Consider the following 15,786-nt stretch of genomic DNA (forward strand, 5'->3'; position numbering starts at 1 on the left):
TGGAATAATTCGTTGTAAAAAGAGGAAAAGGGGGGAAAGTCTTAAATCTTGTCCTCAAAGTCCACTTCCTCAATTTGGGATGATTCGCTGTCCATTCATGCACTCCACAGACGCAGGGCACATCAAATGGACCGTGGAGCTTTAATCCGCTGCCTCCGAGGCTGCACAGAGAGATTTCCCTGTCTCTGCTCTCACAGCTCCCGGGTCTCAGCCTTGGACCTGGCCCCGCCTCTGCGCGTAGGTCGCCGGAGGGCGTCCGTTCTTCGCTCAGACAGGACGGGTTTAAAGGAGCCGCTGATTCAGGGGCTCTGGCTCACTCAGGCAGAGGGGAGGGAGGGGCGCGCAGTGTGGGGCGGGCCTGCGGCGGCAGAGGCCGGCGTGACGTTGCAGCAGCCCGTGGCGCTCCGTGCGCTTTCCCGGGAAAGCCGTCCCCGGGTCTCGGGACCCCGGCAGTGGCGGGGTGCACAGGCCCCCCGGAAGGCGGGGCGGACAGTGACCCGCGCTCGCACACAGGCCCCGCGGCGGGCGGCGGCGGCGGGCGGCGGCGGCGGGCGGCGGCGGCGGGCGGCGGCGGCGGGCGGCGGCGGCGGCCCACGCCCGTCTCCGAGGTCCGCGCCTTACCCGCGGCTCGCGCCTGTCTCCGGCGCTTCCCCAAGCAGCCCTCTTAATGCCCTCTCCTCGCGCACCAGGAAACAAAAGGGAAAAAAGTCTCTTGCCTCTTCAGCAGTTCCAGACCCTTTCCCCGGACTCCCTCCGGGCTAGCCGTGGTGCACTAACCCCTTCAGGCTCTCTTCCTGCCGCCAGCCCCAGTCCTCTCCCCGTGCTCCGACTGAAAGCCGATACCCGAGCCTCAGCTCCCAGCCCCGCCCGCCACGGCGGCCGAGCAGACAAGCCTCTCGGGCTGGTGTGTGCCTGAGGGCACCGGTCCTCTGTGCCAGAATCTCTCCGCTTTGCCCTCCGCACCCCTGTTGCTGTGCTCTCCTCCGCTACTCCGAAGCTTTCCCCCTCCGCCACCTGCAGTCTCCGCCCGCGAAGGGGCTTGTAGTGTGTAGAAACCTTCCCTCTTTCACGGCTCCCTCCCACTGGTGCAGGTCCCGTCCCTATCCTATTGTCTCTGTTTCTTCTTTTTTTCTTTTGCCCTACCCAGGTATGTGGGGAGTTTCTTGCCTTTTGGGGGGTCTGAGGTCTTCTGTCAGCGTTCAATAGGTGTTCTGTAGGAGTTGTTCCACGTGTAGATGAATTTCTGATGTATCTGTGGGGAGGAAGGTGATCTCCGCGTCTTACTCTTCCGCCATCTTCCTCCGGGCCCCCCCTGCTTTATTTCTAATTCTATCTGATTAGATGATGTGAGATAGGGAACACAGTATAGATTTTGTTCCTTTACAGATAACCAGTGGTTTCAGAATGTTTATTATATATGCCATCCTTTCCCAATTGTTTTGAAATATCACCTTCATCATAAACTAAATTTATATATATAATTTTGGCTGTTTCTGAATGCCCTTTTCTGTCCCATTGGTCTATTTTCCTGTTCCTGACTAGCACCAACCTTTTAAATGACTGTTTCTAGCTAAACCAGGAAATTTCTGGAAAAAAGAGACCTGGTTATCACCAGAGAAGGTGTTAAAAGATAAACAGACATTAAAAAAAAGGTTAAAACCCAAGGTGAATCAGGCAGTAGTGCCAAACTGGAAATGGTTAGGAACACCACTGATAGGAGGTAAGGGCAAGACTTTTATAAAAGCAAGGAAATTATTTGATTAGCTATAGCTTAAGCAGTTGTCTTATTTGGGAAACCATAGTTGGCTGTTTGTGACTGATTGTCTTTAATTTTGATTTCTTAACCTTGAGGCAATTACAGGCTTAGGTTTTACCTTATTTACATAGGCCACCAAGGCATTAAAACCACCTCAGTCCAATGGCCTCCTTGTTTGTTAATTTAACAAAACGTGTTCTCAGAAAACCTCCTTAACCAATTTATTTCTCTGTCTCAATATTTTGCAAAGCTTGATGGAGACATCTGGGGTTTCCTTAAAGAGATAAACACACTTTAATTCTACTTCTTGGGCAGAAAAAAACATAGAAGTCTGTGGGAATGGCAAAAAAAAAATTTAGGAATCAGAGATGCTGTGGAAATTGGGTTTATTGATTCAATAAACAACAAAGGATAATTATTCTATTTTTCCACTTACCCCATCTACAGTTTTTGGTGTTTGCACTGAATCATCACCTTGAGCAGGGTGTGGATGCATCACTATTATGTGAAAACAGTATGACTCCACACCGCAGTGTTCTAGGGTTTGTCCCCAAACTTTAATCATGAGGAATTAAAAAGAACTAAAATGGAAGTTTATATTGACTAAGGTTAAGTGGGAGTAAAAGTCTTTATTTTGGGTAAAGGATTTCATTTATGGATTCCCCTAGACCTGCAAATCTCTAGAAATTATACACATAATTATTTCAGCTATGTCCTCTCATTTTGTAAGTCACATTAGGGGAGGGGCCTAAGACTGAAGGATTTTTATAGTCTTTTAAAATTGGTATGGATACATTATATACCATCAGCTAAAAGTATCATAAAATATACTTTTACACAGTGTAGTGTTGTAGTAAGAAATATATATGTGGTCTTCCTCTCTGGTTTCTGGCACAGAACTCCTAATATTATACAATAAATTAATATTTTCTTTTTGTCCCTGGCACCTTAAACAGCTCTGGAGAGATGAATAAAGGCAAAAAGAGCATGTTTTGTCATTAATAACAAGACCTTTTCAACCACACCTTCGTTTATTTTAATAAAGTGACTTTTTGGAAAGCCCATAAAATGAGGGGCTAGTGGTCAGGGGAGTCAACCATGTGACTAGAGGGTTGAAACTTTCCACCCTATGTCCTGACCTCTGGGGAGAGCGAGGCTGGAGGTTGAGTTAATCACTAATTGTCAATGATGTAACCAATCATATCTAGGTAATCAAGCCTCCATAAAAAACAACTGAAAGGATTTGGGGAGCATCTATGTTGGTGACTGAACTGAGGTGCTCAGAGGGAGCTACACCCTGGGAGGGCATGGAAGCTCTATTCCCCTTACCCCATGCCTTGCCTTATACTTCTATTTTTCTGTTCATCTATATCTTTTATTATACTCTTTATAATAAACTGGCAAGTGTAAGTATCTTCTTCCCTGAGTTCTGTGAGTTGTTATAGCAAATTATTGAAGCTGAGAAGGGTGTTGTGGGAATCCTCAGTTTGTAGCCAACTCAGCCAGAAATACAGGTGACAAGCTGGGACTTACAATTTGCATATAAAGTGGGGGACAGTCTTACGGACATGATTCCTTAATCTGCGGTCTGTGCCAATTCCTGGCAGTTAGTGTCAGATTTAAGTTAAATTGTAAGACACCCAGTCAGTGTCTGCTGAGAACTGGAGTGGAAAAACTCACACATTTGGTGTCAGAAGTGGGGCAAATAGAGGAAACAGAGTTTTCCTTTACCTGGGTGAAGCAGACTGTTTTGAGCAGTACTTATCAGTATGATAGTCTCTATTTGTTACAATCCTTTTACATATGTTGAAAAGGTTCCCAGGAATTTTAGTAAATCTTTTCCTACCTTTATTCAGCATAGACTTCCTTAAGCTTAAAACAATTTTCTCATTAGACACAAAAAAATTTTGATTCTATAATAGCATTATTTCTATTGCTTCTCAGCCTTTTGGTTAAGATTAAGTGTAATAGCACTATTTCTGGTAGAATAATGGATAAGAGGAAAATTTTACAGTTTAGCTTATGGATAATTATTGATATTTCTAAGCATTTGGGATATTTTAATTTTCATGGATTTAGATATTTTAGACTAAATTTGTAGTAGCAAATTATAATACAAAATCCAATGAAAATATAGTCATAGTTTTATTATAACTCTGTATTATTTGTAACATACTCATATTACAGGTATTGAAGACTGAAGTGATATGATAAATTACTTCTTGATTTGTTGTTGAGTCAAAACTTGGTTTAAATCTCATTTGTTTTGATTATCTGGAAATCTGAAATAAAATAAATTATAAAATTAAATTTTACATTGGACTAGAAAGCAAAAAAAACACGTTGCTTTTAAGATATTGCAATTGGCCTTGAATAACATGGTTTTGAACTGTGGGAGTCCACTTATATGCAGACATTTTTCAATAGTAAATACTACAGTACTATACAATCAGTGGCTGGTTGAATTTGCAAATGCAGAGCTGAGGATATGGAGAAAAATATGTATACATAGGGCTGACTATAGGTTATATGAATATTTTTGACTGTGGGGAGAGTTGGCATCCCTAACCTCCATGTTGTTCAAGGGTCGACAGGATTTTGTATTCTGTAATTTTTAGACATAGCTTAAAAGATTAAAAGTACTTAACCTTATGTATTATTTAAAAGTACCTCTGTGACTTCTTTCTTTCTTTTTTTTTTTAACCAGTGTTTCAGTATTAGCTTATCAAGTGTTAGATGAAGTTACTTTTTCTGTGTTTGGAGAATTACATTATACTTAGTACCTTGCATAATGTGGATACTTAATAGAAAGTTTAACTTGATTTATCATACCCACTGAGGTCCTCTTCCGAAAACTCTGAGGTTTGATATACACCTTCAATTGTGGATCTTCTAGACCCTCCTAAAGAAAAAAAGATGTATACATTTAATGGTTTATCACAAATAGAGTTTACAGTTCTTTTGAGTTTGAACGTGGGAATCTTTTTTCAGGGGTCTCTACCCTTATCACCTGTATGACAAAAGTTTACGTATACCTTGTATCACCAGTGCAGATTATATCAGTCAAAGATGGCCACAATGATATCTCCCACTCTACACGTTCCTCAAAAGTATGGCCTTGCCACTTCCCCTTCAAGAGGTGGAATCCAATTCCCCTCCTCTTGAAACTGGGCTAGGCATAGTACTATTTTGTAATCAATAGAATGTGGAGGAACTGACTGCATGACTTCCAAACCTAGATAAGAAAAGGCTGTGCTGCTTCCACCTGGTTCGCTTAGGATGCTTGCTTTGGAGGAAGCCAGTCGCCATGTTAGAAGTCTTACCACCCTGAGATTGCCATCCTGGTGAAGCCATGTACAGATGCTCCAGTTGACAGTCCCAGCTGAGCCCAGCCTTCTAGCCATCCTGCCAAAGCTCCACTCTGTGAGTAAAACTTTCTTGGATACTTCAGATCAACCCATCTGTCAGTTGAGTATTATCATTGGGTAACCTCAATGGATGTCTAGCCAAGCCAGGTTCGAATTCCTAATCCACAGAATTCTTGTGATATATGAAATGGCAAATGGAACAGCCATTGTTTGGGGATAAGATGACTTGTTAAAGCAAAACTCTGGAGGACAATTAATTTAGAGAGCAATATAAAGTATCCAAATAATCAAATAAGATATGGGAAATTTAGACATAAACAGAAATATTAATTTATTATTTAACTTTCATATCTGCCCTTCTACTTTTTTTTAAACAACTGTATTGCAGGATAATCACTCTACAATGGTGTGTTAATTTCTGCTTTATAACAAAGTGAATCAGCTATACATATACATATATCCCCATATCTCCTCCCTCTTGTATCTCCCTCCCACTCTCCCTATCCCACCCCTCTAGGTGGTCACAAAGCACTGAGCTGATCTCCCTGTGCTATGTGGCTGCTTCCCACTAGCTATCTATTTTACATTTGGTAGTGTATATAAGTCCATGACACTCTCACACTTCGTCCCAGGTTACCTCCCCGTGTCCTCAAGTCCATCCTCTATGTCTGCATTTTTATTCCTGTCCTGCTCCTAGGTTCTTCATGACCACTTTTTTTTCTTTAGATTCCATATATATGTGTTAGCATTTGGTATTTGTTTTCCTCTTTCTGACTTACTGTACTCTGCATGACAGACTCTAAGTCCATCCACCTCATTACAAATAACTCAGTTTCATTTCTTTTTATGGCTGAGTAATATTCCATTGTATATATGGGCCACATCTTCTTTATCCATTCATCTATCGATGGACATTGAGGTTGCTTCCATGTCCTGTCCTGTAAAGAGAGCTGCAATGACAATTTGGTACATGACCCTTTTTGAATTATGGTTTTCTCAGGGTATATGCTCAGTAGTGGGATTGCTGGGTCATATGGTAGTTCTATTTTTAGGTTTCTATGGAACCTCCATAAAGTTCTCCATAGTGGCTGTATCAATTTACACTACCACCACGAGTGCAAGAGGGTTCCCTTTTCTCCACACCCTCTCCAATATTTATTGTTTGTAGATTTTTTGGTGAAGACCATTCTGACAGGTGTGAGGTGATACCTCATTGTAGTTTTGATTTACATTTCTCTAATGATTAGTGATGTTGAGCAATCTTTCATGTGTTTGTTGGCAATCTGTATATCTTCTTTGGAGAAATGTCTATTTAGGTCTTCTGCCCATTTTTGGATTGGGTTGTTTGTTTTTTTGATATTGAGCTTCCTGAGCTGCTTGTAAATTTTGGAGATTAATGCTTTGTCAGTTGCTTCATTTGAAAATATTTTCTCCCATTCGGAGGGTTGTCTTTTCGTCTCATTTATGGCTTCCTGTGCTGTACAAAAGCTTTTGTTTCATTACGTCCCATGTGTTTATTTTTGTTTTTATTTCCATTTCGCTAGGAGGTGGGTCAAAAAGGATCTTGCTGTGATTTATAGCATAGAGTGTTCTGCCTGTGTTTTCCTCTAAGAGTTTTCTACTCTCTGGCCTAACGTTTAGGTCTTTAATCCATTTTGAGATTATTTTTGTGCATAGTGCTAGGGAGTGTTCAAATTTCATTCTTTTACATGTAGCTGTCCAATTTTCCCAGCACCACTTATTGAAGAGCCTGTTTTTTCTCCATTTTATATTCTTGCCTCCTTTATAAAAATAAGGTGACCATATGTGCGTGGGTTTATCTCTGGGCTTTCTATCCTGTTCCATTGATCTACATTTCTGTTTTTGTGCCAGGACCATACAGTCTTGATTACTGTAGTTTTGTAGTATAGTCTGAAGTCAGGGAGCCTGACTGCTCCAGCTCCGTTTTTCTTTCTCAATATTGGTTTGGCTATTGAGGGTCTTTTGTGTTTTCATACAAATTGTGAATTTTTCTGTTCTAGTTCTGTGGAAAATGCCATTGGTAATTTGATAGGGATTACATGGAATCTGTAGATTGCTTTAGGTAGAATAGTCATTTTCACAATGTTGATTCTTCCAATCCAAGAACATGGTATATCTCTCCACCTGTTTGTATCATCTTTCATTTCTTTCATCAGTATCTTATAGTTTTATGAATACAGGTCATTTGTCTCCTTAGGTAGGTTTATTCCTAGGTATGTTATTCTTTTTGTTGCAGTGGTAAATGGGAGTGTTTCCTTAATTTCTTTTTCAGATTTTGCATCATTAGTGTATAGGAATGCAAGAGATATCTGTGCATTAATGTTGCATCCTGCTACTTTACCAAACTCATTAATTAGCTCTACTAATTTTTTGGTAGCAACTTTAGGAATCTCTACATATAGTATCATGTCATCTGCAAACAGTGACAGTTTTACTTCTTTTCTGATTTGGATTCCTATTTTTTCTTTTTCTTCTCTGATTGATGTGGCTAAAACTTCCAAAACTATGTTGAATAATAGTTGTGAGAGTGGGCAACCTTGTCTTGTTCCTGATCTTAGTGGAAATGGTTTCAGTTTTCCACCATTGAGAACAATGTTGGCTGTGGGTCTGTCGTATATGGCCCTTATTATGTTGAGGTAAGTTCCCTCTATGCCTACTTTCTGGAGGTTTTTTTTTTTTTATCATAAATGGGTGTTGAATTTTGTCAAAACTTTCTCTGCATCTATTGAGATGATCATATGGTTTTTCTCATTCAGTTTGCTAATATTGTGTGTCACATCGATTGATTTGCATATATTGAAGAATCCTTGTTTTCCTGGGATAAACCCCACTTGATCATGGTGTATGATCCTTGTAATGTGCTGTTGGATTCTGTTTGCTAGTATTTTGTTGAGGATTTTTGCACCTATGTTCATCACAGATATTGCCCTGTAGTTTTCTTTCTTTGTGACATCTTTGTCTGGTTTTGGTATCAGGGTGATGCTGGTCTTATAGAATGAGTTTGGGAGTGTTCCTCCATCAGCTCTATTTTGGAAGAGTTTGAGAAGGATAGGTGTTAGCTCTTCTCAAATGTTTGATAGAATTCGCCAGTGAGGCTGTCTGGTCCTTGGCTTTTGGTTTTTGGAAGACTTTTAATCACAGTCTCAATTTCAGTGCTTCTGATTGGTCTTTTCATATTTTCTATTTCTTCCTGGTTCAGTCTTGGAAGGTTGTGCTTTTCTAAGAATTTGTCCATTTCTTCCAGGTTGTCCATTTTATTGACATAGAGTTGCTTGTAGTAATCTCTCATGATCCTTTGTATGTCTGCAGTGTCAGCTGTTACTTCTCCTTTTCATTTCTAATTCTATTGATTTGAGCCTTCTCCCTTCTTTTCTTTATGAATCTGGCTAATGGTTTATCTATTTTGTGTATCTTCTCAGAGAACCAGCTTCTAGTTTTATTGAGTTTTGCTATTGTTTCCTTCATTTCTTTTTCATTTATTTCTGATCTGATCTGTATGATTTCTTTCCTTCTGCTAACTTTGGTTTTTTTTTTCTTCTTTTTCTCTAATTACTTTAGCTGTAAGGTTAGGTTGTTTATTTGAGATGTTTCTTGCTTCTTGAGGTAGGATTGTATTGCTATAAACTTCTCTCTTAGAACTACTTTTGCTGCATACAATAGGTTTTGTGTCATCGTGTTTTCATTCTCATTTGTTTTTAGGTCTTTTTTATTTCCTCTTTGATTTCTTCAGTAATTTCTTGATTATTAAGTAGTGTATGGTTTAGCCTCCATGTGTTTATATTTTTTCCAGATTTTTTCCTGTAATTGATATCTAGTCTCATAGTATTGTCATCAGAAAAGGTACTTGATACAATTTCAATTTTCTTAAATGTACCAAGGCTCGATTTGTGACCCAAGATATGATCTATCTTGGACAATGTTCCATGAGCACTTGAGAAGAAAGTGTATTCTGTTGTTTTTAGATGGAATGTCTTCTAAATATCAATTAATTGCATCTTGTTTAATGTGTCATTTAAAGCTTGTGTTTCCTTATTTATTTTCATTTTGAATGATCTGTCCATTGGTGAAAGTGGGGTGTTAAAGTCCCCTGCTACTATTGTGTTACTGTCTATTTCTCCTTTTATGGCTGTTAGCATTTACCTTATGTATTCAGGTGCTCCTATGTTGGGTGCATAAATATTTACAATTGTTATATCTTCTTCTTGGATTGATCCCTTGATCATTATGTAATGTCCTTCATTATCTCTTGAAATAGTCTTTATTTTAAAGTCTATTTTGCCTGATACAAAAATTGCTCTTCCAGGTTTCTTTTGATTTCCTTTTGCATGGAATATGTTTTTCCATCCTTTCACTTTCAGTCCGTTTGTGTCCCTAGGCCTGAAATGGGTCTCCTGTAGAGAGCATACATACAGGTCTTATTTTTGTATCCATTCAAGCCAGTCTATGTCTTTTGGTTGGAGGATTTAATCCATTTACATTTAAGGTAATTATCAATATGTGTGTCCCTATTACAATTTTCTTAATTGTTTTGGGTTTGTTATTGTAGATATCTTCCTTCTCTTGTGATTCCTGCCTAGAGAAGTTCCTTTAGCATTTGTCGTAAAGCTGGTTTGTTGGTGCTGAATTCTCTTAGCTTTTGCTTGTCTGTAAAAGTTTTAATTTTTCTGTCAAATCTGAATGTGATCCTTGCTGGGTAGAATAATCTTGGTTTTAGGTTCTTCTCCTTCATCTCTTTAAATATATCCTGCCAGTCCCTTCTGGCTTGCAGAGTTTCTGCTGAAAGATCAGCTGTTAACCTTATGGGGATTCCCTTATGTGTTATTTGTTGTTTTTCCCTTGCTGCCCTTAATATTTGTTCTTTGCATTTAATTGTTTTCTTTTTGTTTGTTTGTTTGTTTTGGTACACGGGCCTCTCACTGTTGTGGCCTCTCCAATTGCGGAGCACAGGTTCCAGACGCACAGGCTCAGCAGCCATGGCTCACGGGCCTAGCCGCTCCGTGGCATGTGGGATCTTCCTGCACTGGGGCACGAACCCGTGTCCCCTGCATTGGCAGGTGGACTCTCAACCACTGCGCCACCAGGGAAGCCCTGCATTTAATTTTTGATAGTTTGATCAATACACGTCTTGGCATATTTCTCCTTGGATTTATCCTGTATTGGGACTCTTTGCGCTACCTGGACTTGATTGACTATTTTCTTTCCCATATTAAGGAACTTTTCAACTATAATCTCTTCAAATATTTTCTCAGTCCCTTTCTTTTTCTCTTCTTCTTCTGGGACCCCTATAATGTGAATGTTGGTGCATTTAATGTTGTCCCATAAGTCTCTGAGACTGTCCTCAATTCTTTTCATTCTTTTTTCTTTATTCTGCTCTGCAGTAGTTATTTCCACTATTTTATCTTCCAGGTCACGTATCCGTTTTTCTGCCTCTGTTATTCTGCTATTGATTCCTTGTAGAGAAGTTTTAATTTCATTTATTCTGTTGTTCAACATTGTTTGTTTGCTCTTTAGTTCTTCTAGGTCCTTGTTAAATGTTTCTTGTACTTTTTCCATTCTATTTCCAAGATTTTGGAGCACCTTTATCATCATTACTCTGAATTCTTTTTCAGGTAGACTGACTATTTACTCTTCATTTGTTTGGTCTGGTAGATTTATATCTTGCTCCTTCATGTGCTGTGTGTTTCTTCGTCTTCTCATTTTTCTTATCTTACTGTGTTTGGGGTCTCTTTTTTGCATGCTGCAGGTTTGTAGTTCCCATTGTTTTTAGTGTCTATCCCCAGTGGCTAAGTTTGGTTCAGTGGGTTGTGTAGGCTTCCTGGTGGAGGGGACTAGTGCCTGTGTTCTGGTGGATGAGACTGGATCTTGTCTTTATGGTGGGTAGGATCACGTCCAGTGGTGTGTTTTGGGGTGTCTGTGAACTTATTATGATTTTAGTCAGTCTCTCTGCTAATGGGTGGGGTTGTGTTCTTGTCTTGCTAGTTTTTTGGCATAAGGTGTCAAGCCCTGGAGGTTGCTGGTCGTTGAGTGGAGCTGTGTCTTAGCATTGAGATGGAGATCTCTGGGAGCACTTTTGCCATTTGATGTTACATGGAGCTGGGACGTCTCTGGTGGACACACTTCCTGACCTCATCTCTCCCACCTCAGAGGCACAGGCCTGACACCAGCCAGAGCACCAAGGCCCTGTCAGCCACACAGCTCAGAAGAAAAGGTAGAAAAAAAGAAAGAAAGAAAAAATAAAATAAAAAAGTTATTAAAATAAAAAAGAATTATTGAAAATTTTAAAAAATCAAAAGTAATTTAAAAAAGGAAAGAGAGAAAGAAGAGAGCAACTAAACCAAAAAACAAATCCAGCAATGATAACAAGCGCTAAAAAGTTACTAAAAAAACAAAACAAAACTATCAAAAAAAAAAGGACAGACAGAATCCTAGGACTAATGGTAATAGCAAAGCTATACAGACAAAATCACACACAGAAGCACACACATACACACTCACAAAAAGAGAAAAAGGAAGAAAAAATATATATCATTGTTCCCAAAGTCCACCACCTCAATTTTGGGATGATTCATTGTCTACTCAGGTACTCCACTAATGCAGGGTGCATCAAGTTGATTGTGGAGATTTTATCCGCTACTCCTGAGGCTGCTGGGAGAGATTTCTCTTTCTCTTCTTTGTTTGCACAGCTCCTGGGGTTCAGCTTTGGATTTGGCCCTGCCTCTGCATGTAGGTCACCTGAGGGCGTCTGTTCTTTGCTCAGACAAGACGGGGTTAAAGGAGCAGCTGATTAGGGGTCTCTGGCTCACTCAGGCTGGGGGGAGGGAGGGATATGGAACGAGGGGAGAGCCTGCTGTGGCCGAGGCCTGCATGACTTTGCAACAGCCTGAGGAATGGCGTGTGTTCTCCCGGGGCAGTTGTCCCTGGATCATGGGACCCTGGCAGTGGCGGGCTGCACAGGCTCCCGGGAGGGGAGGTGTGGATAGTGACCTGTGCTTGCACACAGGGTTCTTGGTGGCTGCAGCAGCAGCCTTAGCATCTCATGCCCTTCTCTGGGGTCCACGCTGATACCCGTTGCTAGCGCCAGTTTCTAGAGCTTGTTTAGGTGGTGTTCTGAATCCCCTCTCCTCGTGCACCCCGCAACAATGGTCTCTTGCCTCTTAAGCAGTTCCAGACTTTTTCCCAGACTCCCTCCCAGCTAGCTGTGGCGCACTATCCCCTTTCAGGCTGTGTTCACGCAGCCAACCACAGTCCTCTCCCTGGGCTCTGACCTCCAAAGCCTGAGCCTCAGCTCCTAGCCCTCACCCCTCTGCCAGTTGAGCAGAGAAGCCTCTCAGGCTAGCGAGTGCTGGTTGGTAACGATCCTCTGTGTGGGCAACTCTCCACTTTGCCCTCTGCACCCCTGTTGCTGCACTCTCCTCTGTGGCTCTGAAGCTTCCCCCCTGCCACACCCTATCTCCACCAGTGGAGGGGCTTCCTAGTGTGTGGAAACTTTTCCTCCTTCACAGCTCTCTCCCAGTGGTGCAGGTCCCATCCTTATGCTTTTGTCTCTGTTTTTTTTCTTTTTTCTTTTGCCCTACCCAGGTACGTGGGGAGTTTCTTGCCTTTTGGGAAGTCTGAGGTCTTCTGCCAGCAGGTGTTCTGTAAGAGTTGTTCCACATGTAGATGTATTTCTGATGTATCTGTGGGGAGGAAGGTGATCTCCATGTCTTCCTATTCCGCCATCTTGAAGGTCTCCTACACTTCTATGTTTGACTTGCATGCACTTATCTAATAAGATGCTCTTTATCCTTTCTTATAGCAGGCCTCAGTGTCCAGGTCCCTTTTCATTTCCTGCATTCTACTTTTCATAAAGTTCTGCATATTTCACATTTTGTCCTCATGTCCCACCTACCACAGCTCCTGAAACATTTCCACTATATTCTCACTTTATTTTCTGAAATTCCTTGTACTTTCTTGCACTGACAGAATCCTGGCTGTCCTCTGAGGATACTGCCAGCCCAGAAGCCCTTCTTGTTTTTCTTTTCATCAGTCCTCTTACCATTGTACTTGGAGATGGACAGGTGTCCTCCTCCTTATTGTTCTCTTTCAGCGTATTTGCCCTCCCTTCTTCCCTTCCTAAAACTCACATCATCAGTTTATATAATCAACTATTGTTGTGATCCACCTGCAGTTGGATCGTTCTCAGTTCATTTCATCATTGGCTCATTGTCAATTTCCCACTACTTTCTTAATTTAGCAATTTAAATGTACGTTTAGAAGATTCTTTCACCCTAGATCTCAATTCCTTGAGCTCTGTTCTTTTAGATCTTGTCCTTTACCTGACTGTAGCCATTAATTCCCATGCTCATTCTCAGACTTTTTCATTACCTGTAACTGCAAGCCCCCCTCAAACTCAGTTTCCTGCATTCAACTAGTAGACTGCCAGCTTTTACTTTTTCTGGATCACTCCCTCTACTACCCCACCACTAGCAATCCTTCAACCCCACTGGGACTTCCAATTCTACCATCTTTTCATTGTTCCTCCCTATTTGGATTTCTTCTTTCCCTTCTTTGTACCATTTAAACTCCATGGTCATTCACCCTCTTGCATATAGGCTGACTTCCTTACCCTTTTTTTCTCACTTTGTTATATTCACTTGACAAAACTATAATCCCAGTTAAATCCAACTCTCTGCCTATTCCTCTCCTGTGGTGTAAGGCTCTGTGTGGCTGGAAAAACATACAAGTGGCTCTCACTTTAAATTCATGGTCACCGACATTAGGGGGCACTCAATACTTTCAGGCCATCCTATTAAATGTTCATAGTCCATTCATTCTTCCACTCTCCTAGATGACTGATTTACTCTTTCTTCCAGTTTCTCAAACCTCCAACTCTCTATATTCATTATCATTCTCAGCTGATGATTTATTTTCCAGTTTCATAGAGGAAATAAAACACAGGAGGAAAAAGCTTCCACAAGCTGTGTCAAGAGTTACTTACTTGTTTCTGTTCTATATGCTTCATGTCTCCCATACTCCCATCTAAGATCAACCCCTCTAGGTCTTCACTAGATCTCATCCTCTCTTGCCTACACAAGACATGGCTCTAGTAATTCCTTCTGTCTTTCACTTATCAGTTTTTTTGCACTCTACTAAATCTTCCCCATCAACATATACATATTTTGTTGAAGACACATGTGTAAGTTCTCATCAGTGAATGTTACATACTGCTTCTGGGTCTGAGCATTAGGCATTGGGCATTCATTTCTCCTTAAACTTTCCATTTTCCTCAATCTTGCACATGGAAATTTATGATTCAGTTTCAACCATGCAGACCATAACAACATCCAAGTCAATGGTTCTCAACTGGGATGATTTTGCTCCACAGGGCAGATTTGGAAATATCTGGAGATATTTTTGTCATCAAAACTGGTCGGTGGAAGTGCTACTGGCATCTAGTGGGTAGAGACCAGGAATGCTGCTAAATATCCTACAGTGCTCATGACAGCCATTTCCCACCCTTCTCTCCAACAAAAATATCATCCAGCTCAAAATTTTAATAGTGCTATATTGAGAAACCCTGCCCTGGGGGATGGTGGAACAATAAGACAGAAGGTCATGGCCTCCTGAATGCCTGTGGGACTACCTTGTAAATGTAGACAGCTCACTTCAGGATTAAGGAAGAAACAAACTTCTATATTCTTAAGCTACTGTACTTTTGGGACTCTTTGTAATAGTAGCTTAGCCTTTACTTTAACTAATATATTCCATCACCTTTTGAAGTAAAGAACTATGCTGGGATTCTCAGTTTAATATTTTGATCACACCACAATACAGAGAACCATCCTGACATCCTAATGCCTGTTTTATACTATCTAATGTCTTAAACTCAACATTCCCTTTGGTTTGGCAGGATGTAACAATATTTTTTAAATTGGAGAAATTGTTCCTGATTTTCCAAGTTTGAAATTATGCCTGGTTGGTCTCAAATAACTGTTTAGCATTCATTCCCCAGATGCTCAGCAAAGGTGATTTTTATTGTGGAATAGTTTTCAAGTAGATTCTCTGAGAAGAATAGCTACATCTGCAGCTACTCTTTTACTCAACTTGGGCCACAATTGCTAGTTTAAAAAAAAGACATTCACACTTGCTGTGTTAGGAAACCTTAGCGAAGGTTAATTTATACAGAGGAACATTTGAAGTTATCATTCAGGTTTTCTGAGACTTCTGTTCATTTGCAACAAGGTGAGCATCATGGGATTGTTGACTCTTGGTTCCATCTTGGAAAAGCAGTCATTTTGATTCCTAATCTAGGTCTCCTGTTGTGGGTCTGTTCTTAGGATATGATTTAAAATGTTTGATCTGTAGCTCTTCAAGGAAGCTGGAAGATTAGGACCCATATCACTCCAGCAAGGGAGACCAGAACCAGTGCAAAGCTGAGAATTTGGTATTTGCTTACACTGCCTACCATTTCAATAGAAATAGGCTTTCCCTGTTGCTGATAGTAAAGACTCTCAAAGGGTAGATTCCCTCAAGTGGGCAACAAAAGGATCTCATTTTACCACAGTTTAGCCTACCTTGTACCAAAGAGCAATAGAATAAGTCAACGATGATGAATTGCAATAAACCTACAATCCCATTCCTTTACTTGAAAACAATGGCATA

At 40.7% G+C, this 15,786-nt stretch overlaps 1 protein-coding gene across 1 annotated transcript in view; it reads right to left on the reverse strand.

Annotated features, from left to right (window-relative positions):
• Positions 1–4,569: 4,569 nt before the first annotated feature.
• TTC29 (tetratricopeptide repeat domain 29) overlaps positions 4,570–15,786 on the reverse strand; it is a gene marked incomplete at its 3' end in the record, with an annotated part of 266,131 nt that continues 254,914 nt past the window's right edge. Inside the window, exon 12 of the mRNA XM_081217036.1 lies at positions 4,570–4,658. Coding sequence (XP_081073162.1) covers positions 4,570–4,658 — 89 coding nt within the window. The remainder of the gene's footprint in view (positions 4,659–15,786) is intronic.

This window comes from Mesoplodon bidens (genome assembly GCF_964165515.1).
Source record: "Mesoplodon bidens genome assembly, chromosome: 1".
Taxonomy (NCBI): domain Eukaryota; kingdom Metazoa; phylum Chordata; class Mammalia; order Artiodactyla; family Ziphiidae; genus Mesoplodon; species Mesoplodon bidens.